Below are 20,934 nucleotides of genomic sequence, written 5' to 3'. Positions count from 1 at the left end.
GGTGGTATTGTCCCAGTAAATTTCCCATCAGACCAGTATGCTGTCTCTTAGTACCAGCAGCCATCTTGAGCAGTTACCTCTCCTATTCTGGTAAAGTTACTGATTTTTCACCTATCCCTATATCTTGCATTAGCCCACTTACCTCCATTGCTCTCATGTCCCAGTGTTCCCTCAGTACTTTCCCCCCCTTTTTTATGTGTATGTTGTTGCCACATATAAACACTTCAGTTAGTAAGAAGGTTCCCTTGCTTGATATATGGGATTGAGGTCACCTGCCTGTCCCTACACATCTATAAGGGTGTGCTTGTGCCAGAAAAAAAATTGCATAGCAAATGTATAATGCTTTTGGTTTCAACTCTACTTTTAAGTCCTACTAATTTCCGTGCAATTAAAGGGATGCTTCCTTCCATCAAGGTCTTCTTTTTTTTTTTTTTTTTTTTTTTTTTCGTACACGATTTGATGCAGGGGTTCTGCTGAGCTCCATTAATTTTACCCCTACCTCCTGAGATGCACAGGGTAGGGCAAGACTAACGATCAACTGTGTCTGACAGCTCCTAGACCACTGTAAAAAGTAGTAATAATTTTAGAAGGCAGGTGCAAACGTGGACTTAGGTACCAACAATAAAAAGTTGTGTGTGGTGCGATCACGCATATTTTAAGTGAAACTTCTTTGTCTTTTTTGTCGCTGTTTTTTCACAGAAATTGTATTTGTAATGGTGATGTTTTTAATTATTGATCAAAACACAATTTCGGTGCCAAAACGCAAATAAGTTTGACTTAGAACGTGTGTTTTAGCTATTTGCACTTCTACATTTATCGTAACTGAATTCTGTGTGTCGGTCAGTGTGAGTCTCTCTCTGGTGCTTTCTGCCGGGGAGCGGGGGGGGGTCTGTCTGAGCCCCCCGCCCGGAGCAGCCCCCACTCAGCGGAACTATGGGGGTGTGCTCGGCAGTTCGTTTGTGTGTGTGTGTGTGTGTGTGTGTGTGTGTGTGTGTGTGTGTGTGTGTGTGTGTGTGTGTGTGTGTGTGTGTGTTCGCTCTCCGGTGACTCCTGCTGGTGGAAGCTGGCAACACTGATGTTGCTGATGGCCTCTTCTGTCAGCAGTCACTTCCGTCTCCATCGTTTCCATCAACTCCATTCACTGCCACTGAATTTTCCTCGTGGTTGGTGCCGCTAAAGAAGTTTCACTTCAAAAGAAAAATAGAAAATAGTTCCAAACTGATTAAAAAAATATTAAAACACATGTACAGTAGGATATTGCTTGAACTGCAGCTTTAAGATCTCTCAAAAGCAACAGCTTATTTTTTTTTTTTCTCTCAGGAATGCATCAACTAAGATGATGCCTTTCAGCTTCCCTCCATCTAAAACTGTGCTTTGGGACTCAACACCCATGGGGGATGCCATTGGCTTACATTTCAGCTATTACAGGTACTTATAATATCCAATTTTCAACCAAGTTGTGGTAAAATATTCTAAAATATGGCCAAATACATAATTACAAGTTCTATAAAACCTCCTTTAAAGCTACATTAACTTTTTTTTAATTTTATTTTTCAAACTCATAATGATTTGTATTTTACTGCCAATGGTAATCTACAATATAAATCTATTCCCTGATTGTCGAACTGTTAACTGTGGTACACTAGTATTATGATTTGGCAAAAAAAAAACTCCATTCATTTGCATGGTGCTCAGATTATATAAATTGAAGATAATCAACCAAATACCCAACATCGCCAGCCAATCTGTTTGCTTCAATCATCACCCAAAATGCTCCAACCAGGCTTTTCTTTGTTCTCAGAAATCCCAGGCTGCTGGTTGCTGAAAAGGCTCTGCGTCTTTCCTATCGGCATGCTAGAACAGAAAGAAAGCTATTTTCCTGTTTCTTACTTGGGACTCTTTCTGTGGATCAAGGTATCTTAATTTCTGTTATTTCTATGTACTCAAAATAAAAACATATTTGTATGTATAACTTTATATAGTGTAATTTCTGTACATAGTGCTTCACAGCTGTAATACATGTGACATAATATAGCGCACATTGGGAATAGGCGCTTGAGAAATAAAAGTAGCATTAGGAAAAGGAATACTTGCCCCAAAGAGCTTACAATTTAAGTTGGTGTTTATTTTAAACATGCACTTGGGGGTCTATTTCATAACGTATATCATATGTAAGTGGTTGTACAGAGGACACGAGAAAAAATGGAGGGAGAGGGAGTGCAGTATTCCTATTGCATAAATAAATGGAGATCAGTAAGATTCAAATTGTTCCCATATTCTAGCTGCCATTCAGATTGTTTATTGCGGGGGTTCACCGAGTCACACAAGTACCCTTTTTAGCCCTCTGCAAATTGGGTCAATTCACTTTCTGCCCATTATTAATATCCTGATTCTATCTGTACTTTGTGTTCAAATAAAACAAATACCTATGTTTTGCTACCCTGATTGTTCACTTCAGATGAAGAAGGTGCAACTTTAACTATTGATCGCTTTGATCCTGGTCGTGACACATCTGGCAGTTTAGAAAAAGTTCCCACTGCTCTTCTTCCTGGAGATTTTCTTATTCCTTGCTCTGTTGGCACCAGAGGAACTTCAGGAAACGGTGTGGTAAATTCTCATGAAGATTTGACATCATCTTTTAAGGTAAATCTTGTGTAGATGTGTATTCAAAAGCAGAAGTCGGATTGACCCATGTAGAGGCCTTTTTTAGACGCCTACAGTATAACTTGCCTAGGCCTCTTAATTGGCCCACCGAGGTAGAGGCTGTCAGCCATCGCTCTGCTCTCAGATTGTGCCTCATTTTTAGAGGAGTATTTTTACTCCAGAGGGAGTAAATCTATGGCAGCCTGTTCCAAAGTTTTTATGCAAAAATATTAGTCTTGTTTTCACTAAATTTAGAAAAAGTGTGTGTGTGTGTGTGTGTGTGTGTGTGTGTGTGTGTGTGTGTGTGTGTGTGTGTGTGTGTGTGTGTGTGTGTGTGTGTGTGTGTGTGTATAATATTTTTAAAATAAAAATGATAAATTATCTTTTTATTTAACTTTGATACACATACATACATTACAGCGCCAGTAGCGGCGTAAAATCATTAATTTCCTCATCTTCTCCCTCGTCGGTCAGCTCCAAGCTCCCTGCCGTGTGCGCGCAGCCCTATTATAGAATGATTGGCTATCCTCAGCCAACTAAAACTTCCGCGCGCGCGCGCAGTATAGAACAGCCCTAAGCTCTGGTACATGATACGGTACTGTGATTCCGAGTTAACGGTCATTCAGGTCCCTAGTGGTTAACACAGGATTGATGTATGATACCCTGTATTTTAGCTGGGTGAATCCTGGCGTGTACATCAAAGACCTTATTTAAAAAATAATTGATTAACTGAAATAATCATATCTCGTATCTCATATCCTGATCTATGCAGGGTGTGTCTTTATTAAATTACTGGGACTAATATCAATGGTCAGTTGTTTTGATATGCTCCTTATTTGGGGATTTTGATTTTAACGATCACTGTAAATATATCACGAGCGTTGTTGATTAATAAAACGTTATTATTTTTCCAAAAAAATTCCTTTTCAAGTCAGTGGTACATATAAGGTGTATTTGATACCTTGTTCTATATGAATAATTAATTCCTGATGATTTCATCACATTAAATGACACGAATATGTACTTTGAGTGCAATACAGAGGGACCTAGTGCGAGAGCTATACCTCACACAATAAGTTATTAATTATGTAGTCTTTTTCTCCCTATGCCCCCAAGTATTTCACTATACTAATAATATAAACGATCTAAGAGTGAGCGGAAGGTTATCTTCAGTTAATCAATGATATTTTAAATAAGGTCTTTGTACACGCCAGGATTCACCCAGCTAAAATACAGGGCATCATACATCACACAGTTGTTAATTAAAATATCATTGGCAATAAAATTGTGTGGATATAAGCAAGATCTATTTAGTTCAGCAAATTACAAAACCTGCTAATTGTTATCTTCACAATAGGTTTAATACATAACTACTGGTGGGGAAGAAATCTTGTACAAATGTTTAGTTCTGATTGTATTTTATTTTTCGTCAGATTTGAACATTTTACAGCCTTTGTGGCTATTTCTGTACAAAACAATGCACAACACCGCAATGATCAGTCTATAAAGGTGCTGTCCCACTTAAAAGGTCATCACTTCATGTAGGCTAATCCTACACTTTTGTGGACCTTCTAAATGCGAGAACTTGGTTCTAGCCACCCTCACATGAGCGAGAAATACTCTAGGAGGAGGTTTGGGAGTGGAAAAGCTCCCGATCTGCTGGCAAACCTTTTAAAACGAGAATCATTTCCAAGTCAGATTTTGTAGTTGGCCGATTTTTTATTTTATTTATTTATTATTTTTCTTCATATGTGTAGCTCAGTTGCACCCCAAAACGTACGCTGCTTCATAACGTATTCAGTTATCAAAGAGCTCTACGCATGCCACGTTCAAGAAAAGTAATATGCACTGAATGGCAGGAATTTGTGTATTATATGAATCTTAATCTATGGAATGTGTTAAATGGTTGACCTGCTGTTGCATGACTGGGCACTGTACATATGGCCTCCACAATTTTTGGCACCCTGAATTTTATTTTTTGAGCAATGAGATGTATTTTTTATTTATTTTTTGTCCTGTGTTGTAGTTTCAATGCACGTTTGCTAAGTGGCATTTCTACAATTGCAATAAGCTACAAATAGATTTCAATGTTTAACTGCCCAGGTTACTATATAGTCACACATGCCTTGTGCATATATTTTTGCTGTTCTGTTGAAGTCTGATTTTCTGTTGGTTGGGATCTGCATTTGTTTTGTGGAGGGATATCATTTTTTTTAAAATGTATTTTAGGTACGAAGCTCATGTAGTTGCTGTATTTCCGAATGTCAAGTAGAAAGCAGTAGTGGAAAATTACAAGCATTGGTCCTTAATTGTATTGTTTTGCAGATGAAAAAGAAATGCTTTTTATATATATATATTTATTTTGTTTTAAGGGCCTGCAGAGCCATCTTGACAGCAAAGAAGCCTTGGATCTCTCTAAATTGCTTACTGTAAGAGCTCATATCACTTACACAGAAAGCATGGACAATCTTCACTTTGATCTGCACTGGTCTGCTGTTACTGTAGCAAATACATTTGAAAGCACTCCCATAAAGCCTGTCCCAATTATACCCACGGCTCTAGCTAGAAACCTGAGCAGCCACAATAATATTGCGCAGCTTCAAGGAACACACAAATGCGGGTAAGCGCCTTTTTTCTGAGTGTTCTTTAATATATCGAAATATATACTAGTTTTGTTTCCATTTTTCAAATGCTTGTGTTCTGACCATTGTTGCAAAGTAAATTTTGAAAAGGTACTCGTTTTGTTTCCATTCTCCAAATGCTTGTCTCGCCCACTGAAGTAAGGTAAATTGAATGCATCAGTATGGCATTGTTACTGCAAACAGACGAAGTGAAAAGTTTGTGTTTTTTCACTTTCAAAGTAATCGTAACTCAGACAATATTGCCCTGGATACTAAAACTCCTATCATTCTGCTCCAATTGGGGTGACTGGAAATGAATTGATCTTGCATAAAATATTGGTATATTTAGATTGTCAAATATTTTCATCTGCAAAACCATTACTTATTTCCCTAATATAGCACTTAAATGTTTATATTAACATTTCTTTAAATTAAAAATAACTATTGCATGGATAATTATAAGACTCTTTCACAATATTTTGATGCAGCGGTTTACCACACGTTTTATATGGTGTTCAGTGGTCATAGTCAGTTAAAAAAATATATATTTTACATATGTTAAATGTGTTTGGCTGTTTGAGTTTTGTTAATGTATCGCTTCATATTTGTCTTTCTCAATAACTCCTTACATTAAAAGTGTTTTATCTAAATTGTATTGAGATAATTCAAGCTGCAGCACTTTCCCAACAGCAGCCGATCTCTGGAACTCTCACCATGATCGGAAGGCGTTTAAGTAGTATGTGAACATGAATTGATATACCCCCTCCACCCCCCCATCCCTTCACCACCCCATCCCTTCACCACCTGCAATAAAGCCAGTGGTTAATGCTGCTGGCTTAGCACTGAGATCTCAAATGTACTTTTTATTTCTTTATTCCCAACCATGGGGCCTATGCAGAGAGCAGCGAATTTTAAAATTGGCGAATTTATTAAAAAGTAGCTTTTTTGGAGAGTTTTATTCTCCATATGCAGAAAAGTGCGAATTCTGCTATGTTTAACATGGATGCGTGTGGAGAGTTTAAATTGGCGAGATGCGCGCTTCAGAAACGTGTAAAAACAAATTCGCGCCTTTTTTTTTCCCTTTGCAATGGCCGCGAGCGGCAGCTTCTTGCCAGTTTTTTCTGGCGAGGCAAAAAGGAGACAATCGCGCCATTTTATTGGCGCGAACAGCCGCTAGATGCCGTTCGCGCCTCTCTGCATACGGATATTTTTAAAACTGGCGAGATTGAGGTTCTCGCCAGCCGCGAGGCGAGTTTTACAAATAGAAAAGAAAAATTGGCGCGTTTTTCGGAACTCGCCATTTTCTGCTGCTTTCTGCGCGATTTTCTCCAAAAAATGGCGAATTTCGAAATAGCGCTGCTCTCTGCATAGGCCCCCATGACGCTTTGATTATAAGCTTTTATTAGTGATGCAAATATGTCAACTTGAACAATAAAGAAATCTATCACATATATGGGCACACCTGAGTGCACAAAAAAAGAATATCAAGTCAACACATGAGATATTAAGATAGGAACAATGTCTCCAATCATGATGTAGCTATTAAATATATAATCACATCTTGTAAAATATACCATAATATGTGGGGCAGAATAGTCACCATGGAGTCAAGAGAGAATCCACCGGTCACATGCCTAAGAACCCAGGTACTAACAATCATAATGTTACAAAGCAGGTTACATAGCATTGCTCAGTACAAAGACCCAAACCGGAACCGAATTCTGAAAAAAATGAAACATCCCAACGTCCTCGGGTCAAAATATCAAGTGAACAGTCACAGAAAGTAGTCTTTATATTTCCCTTAGGCCAGGAGTGGACAACTCCTAGTCTTTAAGGACCACCAACAGGCCAGGTATTCAAGATATTCCTGCTTCAGCACAGGCGGTTCAGTCAATGTTTGAGCCACCTGTGCTGAAGTTGGGATATCTGAAATACCTGGCCTGTTGGTGGCCCCTGAGGACTGGAGTTGGCCGCTCCTGCCTTAGCAGATTGCCTATGTATAAGATACAAGTTCAGCCTTGCATGTGTGGTACACATTCTTCCATGTAACAATCTATCCACGGAGCTGCATGTTCCATATTGGTGTCCCGGCTGCAAGGACCTCTCCTTGGAAGTCCTCACTCTAACAGGAGCACTTTTTTGGAATTCTGCTTTTGGTTTGGGTCCATGTACAGAACAATGTTCTGTAACCTGCTATAATAATGCATTACGATTTTGTTAGTACCCGGGTCCTTAGAATCCAACCAGTCACATGCCTATTTTGACTCCAGTGACTATATTCTGCCCCACATTATATTGTGGTATATTTTACTAATCTGATTATACATTTAATAGATGCATCACTATTGGAGAACTTTCCAATGCTATTAGTGTTTACTTGTATTTAAAACTTACATTTGTTGTCTGGGTATATAAAAGTAAACATTTGTTTGTGCTACTTTGAGCCCTGATATGGAATATTTCTTTATCCCATGCGTTTTATGAGCAGTAACTTACCCAGAGCACCTCGATTAGTTCAATATTTGCAGTGACCACTGCATTCGGAGAGTATGTTATGACTTTAATTTGTCGCTTTGGTACAGTATGTGCGTCTTGATCTCTAACGAAGTTTCAAATATAAATGTATTTATGATTTGTCTTATGCTTTTATCTATTGTATGACTAGTTTCTACAATGTGTAAGCTTTTATTGTATATCAAAACATACAATTTTTTTTTTTTTTTAAATAAAGATATCTGACAATGGATCAAACACGAAAACTACTACTCGTTCTGGAATCTGATCCTAAGGTTTATACGTTACCTCTTGTTGGAATGTAAGTCCAATAGTTACATCTAGTTTTTTATTTTGGAATAGACTACATGAATTTATTTTTATTTACAAATGTAAAAAAAATAAATAAACATCTTTATGTTGTATGAAGGATCAGCGTCATCCTTTCCCTAAATACTGTACTACATTTATTGAAAAAAACACAAAAAAAACTGCGCACAACGCTCAAAGTGTATTAAAAATATATAATGTGAGGCACAATAAACGGTAAGTAAACTGCGTACATCAAGGATGAATTAATGAAGCATTTCAAGGGACAAGTTGAAATGCTTCATTAATTCATCCTTGATGTACGCAGTTTACTTGCCGTTTATTGTGCTTCACATTATATATTTTTAATACACAATGAGCGTTGTGCGCTGTTTTTTTGTGGGTTTTTTTCTGTACTAGCTCGGGGGGTGTATGAGCCACCCCCACTCCACAGCTGCAGATGCTCTCGTGATTTTCACTAAGTATTTTAATTACATTATCACCTTGATCACATTACTTTCACTGGGGTGGTGTGTAAGAGTGTTTAAATTGTAGTAGCACACTTATTCTCTGTTTTTTTTGTACTACATTTATTGACCTTCATCTATTCCATTAAAATGTGAAGTTTTTCTAAAAATTATCGTCACAATTAAATCTGTTTAAAAGCCTAAATATGCACAATCATAGTTGATTTTGTTTCTTTAATTTAGCATGACGGTAGCATTGACTGACTAAAGCTCTCTTGTTGACACTACTGTATGCTTTCCTTTTTGAACAGCTGGCTGAGTGGGGTTACTCACATACATAGCCCACAGGTGTGGTCTAGTGCTCTGCGATACATGTTCAGTTCTTCTATTAATGAAAGGTAGGCGGCATACGTATATTGTAAGATGTTGGCATTGTCTGAAAAGGAGGAACTCGTGCACCCAATAGTTTTGCCACTTATGTTTTATACACAGTAATATTTAATTCCACTGACTTCTCCAGTTCCTATAAAATACATCCTTTATACAAACTAATGATCCACAGGATTACTTTGTAATACATTTAAAATGAGTGGTTCCTCATATAATGACCAGAATAACAGTACTCTATAGGTTTCCCTGATGCCTGAGTAATGGATCTTATTTATTTTTTCTTCTCAACAGGGTACTTTCAGAGTCTGGAAGCTTTCTTATCGTGCTATATTCCCTAACACACAAGGAGCCAGAAATGTATGAATGTAGTCCTTGCAGTGGACATGATCAACTTGGTTTTCAGTTGCTAACCAGTGAAGAAGCCCTACATCTCTTTAAAGTAAGTTTTGTTTTTGACACCACAAACACTTTTCATTTTTACCTCAAGTGATACTACTCTATAAATACACAATACATATTTTATTTGTGATTTTTTTTTTTTTTTAACGGCTTGTTTTTTTCTTTAGAACTTAAAATACCAACTTTTCAACAAAAAAAAATTATATTTTTTATTTCAGAATGTTAACACTTCAAATAAAAAACACATTCAGTTTGAGCTTGCTACCCAAAGCCAGAATTCAGAAACGGACTTTTTGAATGAGGCTTCCAAGAGGATTTCTGCCACAGTGTAAGTTTACTTACTTATACCCCGACCTTCCAGACCTAGTTGAAATTAGGCCAACAGTTTATTTTGGATCATTTCTTTCACAAACCGATTTTATTCTCTAAGCTTAGTGGTTTTGAATTCTATACAAATATTGAAGAGCAAATAATTTGGTGCTTAAAATTCAAATGGATGTGAAATTAGAAATACAAAAATGTATTCTGTAAACTAATAAATTGGGTTCTTGCACATCCTAGAATGTATACAAACAGTAACTGAATGTAATAAATTTGCAATAGTAATTAAGCTTAATTTTGGGGTATCTGCTTAGTTTATGACCCTCCAATTTAAAAATCTTTTTACAGTCTCCATTTTGTTTTTATTTATTTTTTAAACAGTGTGTCTCCCAATAAATTATCAATAAGTGACCATGACTCAGGAGTAGAAGATGAAGATTTTTCTCCTAGACCATCTCCTTGTCCGCACCCTTCAACCCAGCAGGTAAAACATTCAGATTTAAATATATATATATTTTTCAATGATCTAAACTTTTTTTTTGATAGTTGAAAGACAAAGTTGAAACTTACTTACCAGGCCTTGGGCAGGTTGCAGGTATTAGATTATTGAATCCATACTGAGTAATGCTTATAAAATCATTTTTGGCAATCCATTAATATGAAGTGGTTGTGTGGTTTTCTTGTTTACGGCATTCCACAGAAACCATTTTTAATACATTTCCAACGGCCTGTTTAAGGGCTGTTCATAGGAATGGAATATGACACATCAATATTGAAGTATTATGGAGAGTAGATCTAAAAGGTGTGTGTGTATGTGTGTGTATGTATGTGTATATATATATGTGTATATATTATTTTTTTTTTTTTTTTTTTTTTTTTTTTAATAAAAAAAGCAGCAACTTGCATGTGCATTACCCAATCACTCTGGCTGTGTTTATTTTGCCTTTATTAGCACTGGGCTGCCTATCCATAATGTGCACAGATATGGTTTTGTGTAGGTGAATAAAAAAAACTGACCTGAGTATATTTTGTATTCTTTTGTATTTTATTCCTTTTTATTATGAAATAATGCACATATTATTTTAGTCAACCTTTGAACTACAGTATGTTGCATAGGAGACTATTAAGTAAATGAATACTTTGTGTGCTTACACCATGTTGGCACAGCAACTTGGTAATAAACCAAAATGGAAGATAAAAATCTGAATATATTGTAATTCTGTTTATTCAGGTAACTAGGATCCATCCATCTGTTCCTGAACTTTCTCTGGTATTTGGAAGCTTCATAGAATCAAAATCTGTATCTCAGAATTCAGAAAATGGGAATAGTACAAATAATCCGTCCTTAACACCAAACTGTGCAAATGATCATCTCGCATCCTATGCCAGCAATGAGCAGCAACACTTTGAAAACCATGCGAGAGATCCTTCTTTTTTAAAAGCCATTCTAACTCCCTTGAACTCCATGGCACCGACAATGAAACCTGCCAAAGGGAAGTCATCTCCAGCAGAAAGACAGCCAACTCGCCCGAAATCCGGCAACCAAACACGAAAAAACTCTGCATCATCTTCCTCATCTTCACCTTCCACACCTCTAAGTGGATCATCCCCTGACATTTCTGTACATCAGGTCAAAGGATCATCTGAACAACATGACCCAAACGGCAACATGGGCATAGTTCGTCAAGGTCCACCACCAATCCGGAGATCTACATCTTCTACCAAATGGGTTTCTACTTCACAGTGTCTCAACCATAATGCTACATTCCCACTTCGGTCAAGGCATCTGGCAGAAGCACCAAAATCCGCTCCTCATTTGGCACCCATTTATCAAACCAATGTTTGCAACTGTTGTCACAGTCGTGTTCCCACCCAATGCCATTCCACACGTTCTTGGCCGGGCATGGGTACAGTAGGCCAGCAGACGATGCAGAATCAGTCAGAGCCGCTTGAGAGTATCTACCCTGCCTGTCATCAAAATATGGCTTGTCCAAGTGTGTTCTGCAGCCCAGTCTGTGTTACCAGCTGCCCAAAAAGTACAGGCCATAGCAGTAAAGTGGGGCACTGTTCTCCTCCTCTAGACCATTTAATATTGTCACCAGGGAGAAGAGATTCTTTGCCAACAAACCCATGTAGCCCTCACTCATGCATACCTTCTCCAATGGTGCCCCCTGTGCATGGAATGTTGGGCTTGTCTACGGAAGCATATCTGCTCTTGGCAGAGCAAGACAAACAACTAAAAATGCTGCAAGCTCAGGTTTGTGACTGTTTAATCCAAGCTTATCCACCACTTTCAAGATATGCCTTTATTATTCTCTGCTGTGTTTTGGCATGATTAGCAATGTAATGTGCAAGCAATTTAAAATGTCTTCGACATACTATACTATAACTAGCCATCTATTTAGGCACAAAGTATGAATCGACATTTAGTTTGTATGATTGTAGTAACAAATATTTATCCTTCGTTTTAATGGTAAATTTATAGGTTGGGGGGGAGACAAGGATTCGGGTATATAATTTTTGTTTTTATGTTCCCTATTTCTCTCTACAGATTCAGCGCTTGCTGGAAGCACAGACTGCTCAGTCTTTTTTGAAGACTTCTGTCACCACTGGTTCATCACAGAAGCAAACCGCGTCTGTTTTCACAGAAACGCAATCCTGTTCAGGGCTAGAAAGGAAACAAAGTGTGAGCATTGCAGTCAGTACAGGTAACTTTCATTTTTTTTTTTTTTTTTTTTTTACAGCGGTAAAATTATGTAAAGTGTTTTGTAAAGCAGAAATCCATTACATCGGAGTTGCCCCAGAACCTCGTTTTACAACATGGCTACTACAACTGCACACTACACCAACAGTATAAAAAAAATGGTAAATTGAGACATATAATACATGACCAGCAGGTGGCACTATGGAGAAATCTTTTCTGTAATACCAGAATTGCAACCGGTTTTGTTTGGTAGCAACCTCTATTTCAGGAGCCAAGATCTCTGTAGGAATGTCCCAGAATTGAGGGCTTTGCTATAACTCAAGTAGAAATTCGGGAAATGTTAGTTAACTTATTTGCATGGTTCCTGACATTAACCATGATGTACCCTAAGGAGGTATAATTTCAAATGCAATATGGTAGTTGATCATAGTTAAATTGCTAATTATATTTTTCAAATTCAGACCACGTGTGAAATTGTACTAAATTTTTTTTTACTTTTCTTGAAGGGGCGAGTTTGTTTTGGAACTCGCAATGTTCTGAGGAAGAAGACTGTGTGGTGAAACAAGATGATACTACGCTTTCTAACATGTTAAGTGTTGCTGTGAACAATGAAGATACAAGCCATACAAGTATTGCTTCCTCCTTAAATGCTGTTGACATTTGCAGTTTTGTAGAAAACAGCCGGATTACAGACGGTGGCAACAACCTTTCTGCTGCTGCTGCTTCTTTAAGGTAAAAAAAACTTAATGTCAAAGTAATTTTCCAATAACTGCATCCCTTAAAAGTACCGGTATTAAAAATGCTTGCAAGAGTTGAGATGGGCAGATTTGCGTTGTTTTTTAAACTTGAAATGTTTATTTTCGGTTTGGATTCTCATCTGTCAAGCCGTTTTACGGGGTGGATACATATAAATGTATTTATTTATTAACCTGCTCAGTAAAGTCTCCATTGTGTTTCCATTTTTGCTTGAGGTAGATCAGAAATGTGTAAAATACGAATCTATTTGTGAAGCTCTTGCTGCTGGAGCGCTAATGTGGTGTGCTCACAGCAATCTATATTTAACTTAACAGATTTTCAGCGTTGTACTTATGTACTTACATGTTCGGGAAACATTTGTAATGGCTATATTGCAGCATATATACCATGGGAAAAGTATGGGAGGGGTGGGAAAGGAAAGTAAACCTCTGCTCAGCTAACAGGTAAGTTTTTAATGGTGTAGATAAGGTGCTTGTCTGAGAATTGTATTTGCAATAAACCGAAAGAGAAAGAACTCAGTTGAAGTAGCACTCAATTATCAATGATGATTAGTGTATTGATTAAAAATAATCTTTATTATTCAATTTAAATGTTAAAATAAATGGTGTACAAAGAAAAAAGAAAAAATAATAATCTTGACATGAATATGTCAGATATCTGGGGCTGTGCCAGTAGTAGCGGATCGCTGCATAAGGATAGACCCCTATTGTCGGTCTAAGAGTAGCAGTGTCTAGTTGCTTAAGTTGGTAAAAGTAAGTAATTACACTCCCCCTTGGCCAAGGTGAGGAGTATAGTGATGTGGAACTACAGATGATAAATCTCGTCAGCTGCTTGTATGATATAGCTTAACACAGCAATTTGTGCTGTAGTGATATGGTATGTTGTAGTTTAACGCCACGTTGCTATGCAGATGGAGGAGCAATAGAGTGCAGCCTTGCTGCTTGTCCTCAGTATATAGATGTATAGCTAAAGTTTAGCCATATACTGTATACAGCCCCTTGCTCTGAGCCCCCTGTGGTCGCAGTTACCATCAGGGGCAGTTAGATAGCAGTGAAATGTTATCAGGGCAGTAGGAATTGCGGATGTAGGATACTACCTGTGTATCAGCTGTTTGGCTCTGTTTGGACAAAGTTGCACACAGGTGTGTTCCGCTCCTAGTCACTACAATAGGTGTTGCAGTGGAGTGTTAGGTTAGCTGTATTGTCTATAATGATGGCGTTCCAAACCATTCACCTCAATATCGCAGCCATAGTAATAATAAAGTCCACCACTACTGAAGTAAGGTAAAGCTGACACTGCTACAATTTAAAAAGCCTAGTCGACGATCGTTTCGCGTCTGCTGCTTTATCAAGACTCCTGGGCCCAGGAACTTTAGCTATACATCTATATACTGAGGACAAGCAGCAAGGCTGCACCCTATTGCTCCTCCATCTGCATAGCAACGTGGCGTTGAACTACGACATACCATATCACTACAGCCCAAATTGCTGTGTTAAACTATATCATACAAGCAGCTGACGAGATTTATCATCTGTAGTTCCACATCACTATACTCCTCACCTTGGCCAAGGGGGAGTGTAATTACTTACTTTTACCAACTTAAGCAACTAGACACTGCTATTCTTAGACCGACAATAGGGGTCTATCCTTATGTACCGATCCGCTACTACTGGCACAGCCCCAGATATCTGACATATTCATGTCAAGATTATTATTTTTTCTTTGTACACCATTTATTTTAACATTTAAATTGAATAATAAAGATTATTTTTAATCAATACACTAATCATCATTGATAATTGAGTGCTACTTCAACTGAGTTCTTTCTTTTTATTATATTGCAGCATAGTTGTATTCCGTTCTTTCAAGTTGAATGTTTTATTGCACAAATATAACAATCTATATCCTCTCTCAGGATATCTAACATCAAATTTATGATTTATGCATCTCCTTTTGAGGAAAGCATGTAAATAATTCCTTCAATATTGATGATATTTAGTCTTTGTCACTCCTTTTTTTGATTAATACTTGGTAGTGTTGTACCAGGTCCTAAATTTTCCGAAAACCGGGTAACAGGTACCCGGGCAAAATAAACTATTGGGACGGCACTTACCTGCAGGGTGAGAAGATCGCTGCTGAGGGTGAGGAGGACTGCAGCGACATCTGGGAGCAGCAGCAGGAATACAGCACACAGCTGATGCCGGTGGGAGCCGGGGAACCATGTGATTGGAGCAGGAGCGTTCCTATTGGTCAGCCAGGGTGGAGCCGGCTGTCCAATAGGAGCGCTCCTGCTCCGGTCACATGGTTCCCCGGCTCCCACTGGCATCAACTGTGTGCTGTATTCCTGCTACTCCCGCCGACTGAACACGGATTTCTGCTGCTGCCCCACCCACCTGGACGTCTGCTGCTGTTCACAGATGTCACTGCGGTCTTCCTCACCACCTTCCGTCGCCGGCTGCAGGTAAATGTTGAAGTATTTTCATCTACTCTGAAATTACCCGGCTACCTGGGCCCGGTTCTGACCCGGTGCCAGTCCCAGCCCCTTGCTTCCAGGTCCGGGTAGCTAGCTGAAAAAGCGTCGGGTACCGGCACGTCACTAGTACTTGGCACTGGCTAACTTAAGGAAATGTGTAAAGTGGGTCCTAAAATTTCCTTATGTTGGTTGCAGATTAATAAGTTTAAGAACTTCCATTAGTTTTATTATTATTTTTTTTTTTTTTAACAACTTGTAAAGACCAAACTTTTTTTTTGTTTCTACAATTTCTTAAATGTGTTCTGTATCTTATCCATGGTTGACAATATGAATTGTTTTCATACTTTATATTAAGGTATCTGCACAGTAAGACCCGGATACACAAAAGGGTGTGAAAACTTTAGCAAACCTTTGCTATTTTTCAGCACCCTTTTGTGGGTCAGGGCCCAAGTTCCTTTTTTTTCCCCTTCCCTCCTGTGCTGGGATCTTAATGAACAGGCCCTGCATTTCCATGAATGTTCAATGGAATATATATATATTTTTTTTAATTATTTTTTTTTATAAACAAAGCAGACATTTGTTTGAAATGCTACAAAGAATAGGCCACTTTAAATTGTTCTACATTACACTTTCTCCATGTTTGTTTGGCAGTGCTGCTCATGTAAGCAATCAGCCTGGTTCTCCTGTGTTTCAACATGATCAGTCATCTGTAAGTGTCAACACACACGCTGCACCACCAGAAGGCACGGACAACCTTGTTACAGCAGCATTGGGGCAATCGGGGCCTTGTGTTCGTCCAGAGAAGTTTTACCAGGATTTGCTGGTAAGCACCATTATCTAGTCTTCGTGTCGTTTGAATTTTTCAAATAAGTCCAGAAAATAAGTTTTTGTTTTTGTTTTTTAGTGTCAAGTAAACAATATGTTAAAGACGTCACCAGCAGTGGATGAAGAGTCTTGTTCAGAATACAGTGCAATAGATGGATCCCTAACATGTACCTATTCTTCTGATAAGAAAAAGTGTCCATCAAATCCGCGACTGAGTGACCAAAACGATGTGTTAAAGGCAACCCTTAAGCAGCTAAAGACCCTTGGAGTGAATGTTGACATGAATACATCAGAAATGAAGAAGAAAAATACAGATACTGCAGATATTGCAAGGTAACTTTTCTTTGTGTTTGGGAAGATGAATTTCAATGAAGCCATATTCTAAATGTCATTGTATTAAAATGTTATTCATTATGTTTGTGTTGCAATGATTGTGTTGCAATGATTGTATAACAAATAGTATTGTATGTACATAATTTAATCCATATTTTTTCTTCTTTTCCCCCTCCTCTCAGCATACTTGCCTGCATTAACCCTGATGCAGTCATACCTAGACTGAACTACATGTCCTTCACAAATATTGGTATGAGTGGATTTGTCCCCAACGGTGTTGACTTAAGTATGGAAGCAAATGCAATAGCCCTAAAGTATCTGAGTGAGTCCCAGCTGACGCAGCTCTCTCAAAGCCGTGCAGACAAAAACACGTTACTGGATTCCTCATCCTTTCACAATCTCTTGCCTGGAAATACTGAAAAGAGCATGGTTGGTTTTAGCTTCATTTCACCAAGCAACATGTCATTTGCAACCAAAAAGTACATGAAGCGTTATGGCCTAATAGAAAGTAATGACAGCAGCGACGATGAAACTGATCTACCGACAGAAAATGGCTACATTCTGAGTGATGCAAAGGGTGAGAGTCTAGATAAAAACAGATCATTTCCTGATGCTTCCAGCACAGAAAGCTCACAGCCTGTATGTGAGAGACCAAAGCATGACTTTAAATTTTCAGGAAAACCTCCCAATATTCAATTTCTTAATCAGCCAGATGCAAATAAATTACGGAACATTACAAATGAGATCTCACCAAAGTCTGTGACTGCAGCACATCTATCAGAGGAAACTTCAGTGCCATTTCAGAAAGACTTGAAATCCAAAAAAAACCTTTCTTCTGGTAAAGCACAATTCACACGTCACCCCGAGAAAGAAAATACTGGCGACAAACCATTTTTTCCTGAAAAAGCTTCCAGCTCATTTGGAAAGAAAGGCACAGACTGTCCAAATTCAGTTGGTGACATCTTGGATGTAAACCGCCTTCGCCAGCTTCCAAAACTATTCTAAGTCCTTTTTAATGCACAGCGTTTCCTATAATTGAACAGGGCTTACACGTTTTCCTTCCTATGGAAGTTCTGGCACAGACTCTCGTTCTTTCTCAAACAGAATTTTTAGCAACTGAGCCCTACTATCAGAAAAAGACTACCTCCATGTCAACGTGACATTTTTTTTAAATAAGACTAGTAGATTAGTCAGATTCATGGTTTTCTTAAAAGGATTCACAGTTGTAGACTATTACCCCTATTTGTGAAGGGGTTGCAAATACTTCCAGCAATGAAGGGGTGAAAGATAGAGAAGCAAAACTTGGCCAATTACTCTTTCATATGCAAATACTTTCACTTAAACATGCGCAGCTTCATAACTTTTCACTTGTTGACAAATGTTTGGCACAGCTGGTAATTGTACCTTTTATCCACCTGACATTGCAACTGTGCCTCCTCCCCCCTTTCCTTCCAAGGATCTGTGTAAATATATCATTGTATTTTTTACTTGGAATTATGTTTAGTGGTTTGAACATTAATTCCATTATTTCTAATGTCAATACTTTGTTTTACCTACTTTTCTACTGTATCCCCAACTCAAATAACTGAGCATACATTTTGCACTTACAAAGTGTTTTTAGTGTGTATGATTGAACAGTAAACTGTACAGTACTTATGCACTGAAGACATTCTTGTAGTTGGCTGGATATTTCTGTGAAATTTATAATTTAAGTTAATCTTGCTTGAATGCTGATTTTATTTATACTTTTGTGACTAATATTTTTATATTTTTAATAAACATATAAAATGTAGATGGCGTTATTTTTATTTTTTAGACTCTAAACCCTCAAAGTATTTTTTTTTTGTAAAGTGTGGTACAGTGGGGGTATGGAGTTGTGTATATTACTGTACATACCAAATAAGGACAAACGGATACAACAGGTAATGAGGACTCTGCATGTGAATTTACAATCTAGAGGGAATAAGGGGCAATGTTGGGACAAAAGGTAAAGTGGCTGCTCATTGTGGGATATCGTATGGTCCAGCCGCACAGCTCATCCCATTCAGGTGTGAGGGTGGAGATTGGTCCGGCTGCGCAGCTGATTTCGATGGGGCTGGGGAAAGTCGTATGTTGGAGATAGAAGTACAGACTATTCGGTTCATGGATGTTTATCACAATGATTATACTTGTTGCAGCTGATTAGTGTACAATACTACATTGTAGCGATGGAGAGAGGTTTTAAAGGGTAAAGCAGAATCATTGAGTAGAGTCATCAGGTGATGGACAAGCAGATAAGTTTTCCATGAAACCGAAAAAAAAGTGTGTGTGTGTGTGTGTGTGTGTGTGTGTGTGTGTGTGTGATGTGAGACTGGATCTACATGTTGTATAAAATATGTGCATGGAAACCACAATAAGCAGCTGTTCATCCAAATTAACTTGTTTACAATAGCAATTGGCAGCTCAGACCTTGCAGCAGTATTCTACGCTTATTTTTCCCCCACACAAAGGAATAAAATGCATAGATAATAATTCAATAAAAGAATGCTCGGAAGGGCTCTCATGCTTCTCCGTATGTGAGGGGGTGAACCAATATTGTCGATCTTTAATTACATCTTGCTATTTATTTAAGACTTTTTCTAAGTCACTACTCGCGAAGAAAACTCAGTACTCAAGCACTTGTAGGAACTTAGGGAGGACACCCATCCCGTACCTACTGAACATTATAGGGGAACAACAAAGACACAAAAAGTGGAAAACATGAACCGGAGCAAGAAAGCTCTCTGCTGGGGTACTGGGGTCAGTTTACCAGATACCTTGTTTAAAAAGGAAGGTTTTCAAATACTTTAAGAAATCAGGATGCTTTGCTTCCATTCAGAGAGTTGCAGGGAGCTTATTCCACAGTTTTGGGGCAGTCCTTGAAAAAGATCTCCCTCCAGCTTTATTGACCTTAAAGGCTCAATCAGTTGAAAGGTGATGGTGGATCTAAGGGCTGGATTTGGGGGTGTTGCTGATCAGGCAGTTCTGAAGGTAAGGGGAGGGAGGGCTGCGAGAGCCTTAAAGGCAAGGGTCAAAATCTTAAACAATGTGCATCACCAAGAACCAGTGCCGATCTTGTAATACTGGCAACATGTGATATCGCCTTGCCTGCTATATTTTATGGCCTAATGTATAATGGCTACAGTAATTGTGAATCGTCTTTACCTAATTGATACACACACGGTATGTCATCCAGTGAAGTTTATTTGGGATAGATTTTAAGGAGCAATGCTGTAGTGGTGCCTAATTCTCAGAATAGTCTAAGCTAACAATTGCAAGTTGTAACAAAAAGCAATTTGAATAAACTTATGAACATTACCTCTGCATACATCACACATATGATCATCTGTTATTGTAAACCACTAATGTTGTCATCCCAGGAAATGGCTCCCCTTCCTGGAATCTCCCGGAACAGAGAGGCTATAGAGCCATGTCAAAACACACTGCGTGCTCCAATCTGAGTGCTCCAATCTGAGTTTGTTTGCAGGGAGGTTAAATGTGGCCATTGGGGGGGAGGGGAAGAGTTGTTTAGAGACTGCAGGGAACAAAAAAAGACTAAAAAAAAAAAAAAAGCTGATCATGAAAAGATGAGATGGTGTAAAAATGGGAGTGAGGGAGAAATTGAAAGTGAGGAATGTAAGTAGGAATTCAGGTTTTAGGTTTTAATTGAAAAACACAGAAGACACACCACTGACCAACCTCAACCATTCGTGTTTTTTTTTTTTTTTTTGCATACGATTAAAAAACAGAAATGAAGCATCCTTTCCTATTAAATTCAACCTCTTGTGGTGGACTGTCCACAGGTAAGAGACACGGCCATCACAGGGTGTATAGAAACAAAAAAATCAGATTAAATGACAATTTCCAATGCGTGTTCATTTTTTTTTTTTTGTATATGTTTATGTACGAAATGAAAACACTGAAACCCAGATTTTTTGTTTTTGTTTTTTTTTTAAACAGGAGTCCTTAAATAGAAGTGAGCTGAGAAAGTGAGGCTATAGAAAGATGACTGGCTATGTAGACCATTATATAGAAACCCATGCAAATAAACATATATGTAGAAAGAGATAAACAAATGCATAGGCGGAAATCTACCCTAAATCCCCTTACCTTAACCCCCTCACCTTATCCACTAATACCCCTAAAGTTATCCCCATACCCTAATCACTTAAACCCCATAAA

The 20,934-nt window shown here is 38.2% G+C and overlaps 1 protein-coding gene across 1 annotated transcript in view; it reads left to right on the top strand.

The window, feature by feature from the left end:
- Positions 1-18,526, top strand: part of STIL (STIL centriolar assembly protein) — a 29,190-nt gene extending 10,664 nt beyond the window's left edge. The window contains exons 3-17 of the mRNA XM_075616271.1: positions 1,321-1,428; positions 1,802-1,914; positions 2,459-2,643; positions 5,016-5,263; positions 7,996-8,079; positions 8,845-8,931; positions 9,215-9,362; positions 9,541-9,650; positions 10,025-10,127; positions 10,875-11,900; positions 12,195-12,351; positions 12,854-13,079; positions 16,228-16,399; positions 16,481-16,734; positions 16,917-18,526. Coding sequence (XP_075472386.1) covers positions 1,321-1,428; positions 1,802-1,914; positions 2,459-2,643; positions 5,016-5,263; positions 7,996-8,079; positions 8,845-8,931; positions 9,215-9,362; positions 9,541-9,650; positions 10,025-10,127; positions 10,875-11,900; positions 12,195-12,351; positions 12,854-13,079; positions 16,228-16,399; positions 16,481-16,734; positions 16,917-17,739 — 3,844 coding nt within the window. The 3' untranslated portion in view covers positions 17,740-18,526. The remainder of the gene's footprint in view (positions 1-1,320; positions 1,429-1,801; positions 1,915-2,458; positions 2,644-5,015; positions 5,264-7,995; positions 8,080-8,844; positions 8,932-9,214; positions 9,363-9,540; positions 9,651-10,024; positions 10,128-10,874; positions 11,901-12,194; positions 12,352-12,853; positions 13,080-16,227; positions 16,400-16,480; positions 16,735-16,916) is intronic.
- Positions 18,527-20,934: the final 2,408 nt, after the last annotated feature.

The sequence above is a fragment of the Ascaphus truei genome, chromosome 10 (assembly GCF_040206685.1).
Source record: "Ascaphus truei isolate aAscTru1 chromosome 10, aAscTru1.hap1, whole genome shotgun sequence".
Taxonomy (NCBI): Eukaryota; Metazoa; Chordata; class Amphibia; order Anura; family Ascaphidae; genus Ascaphus; species Ascaphus truei.
This window is presented reverse-complemented; position numbering and strand designations above follow the sequence as displayed.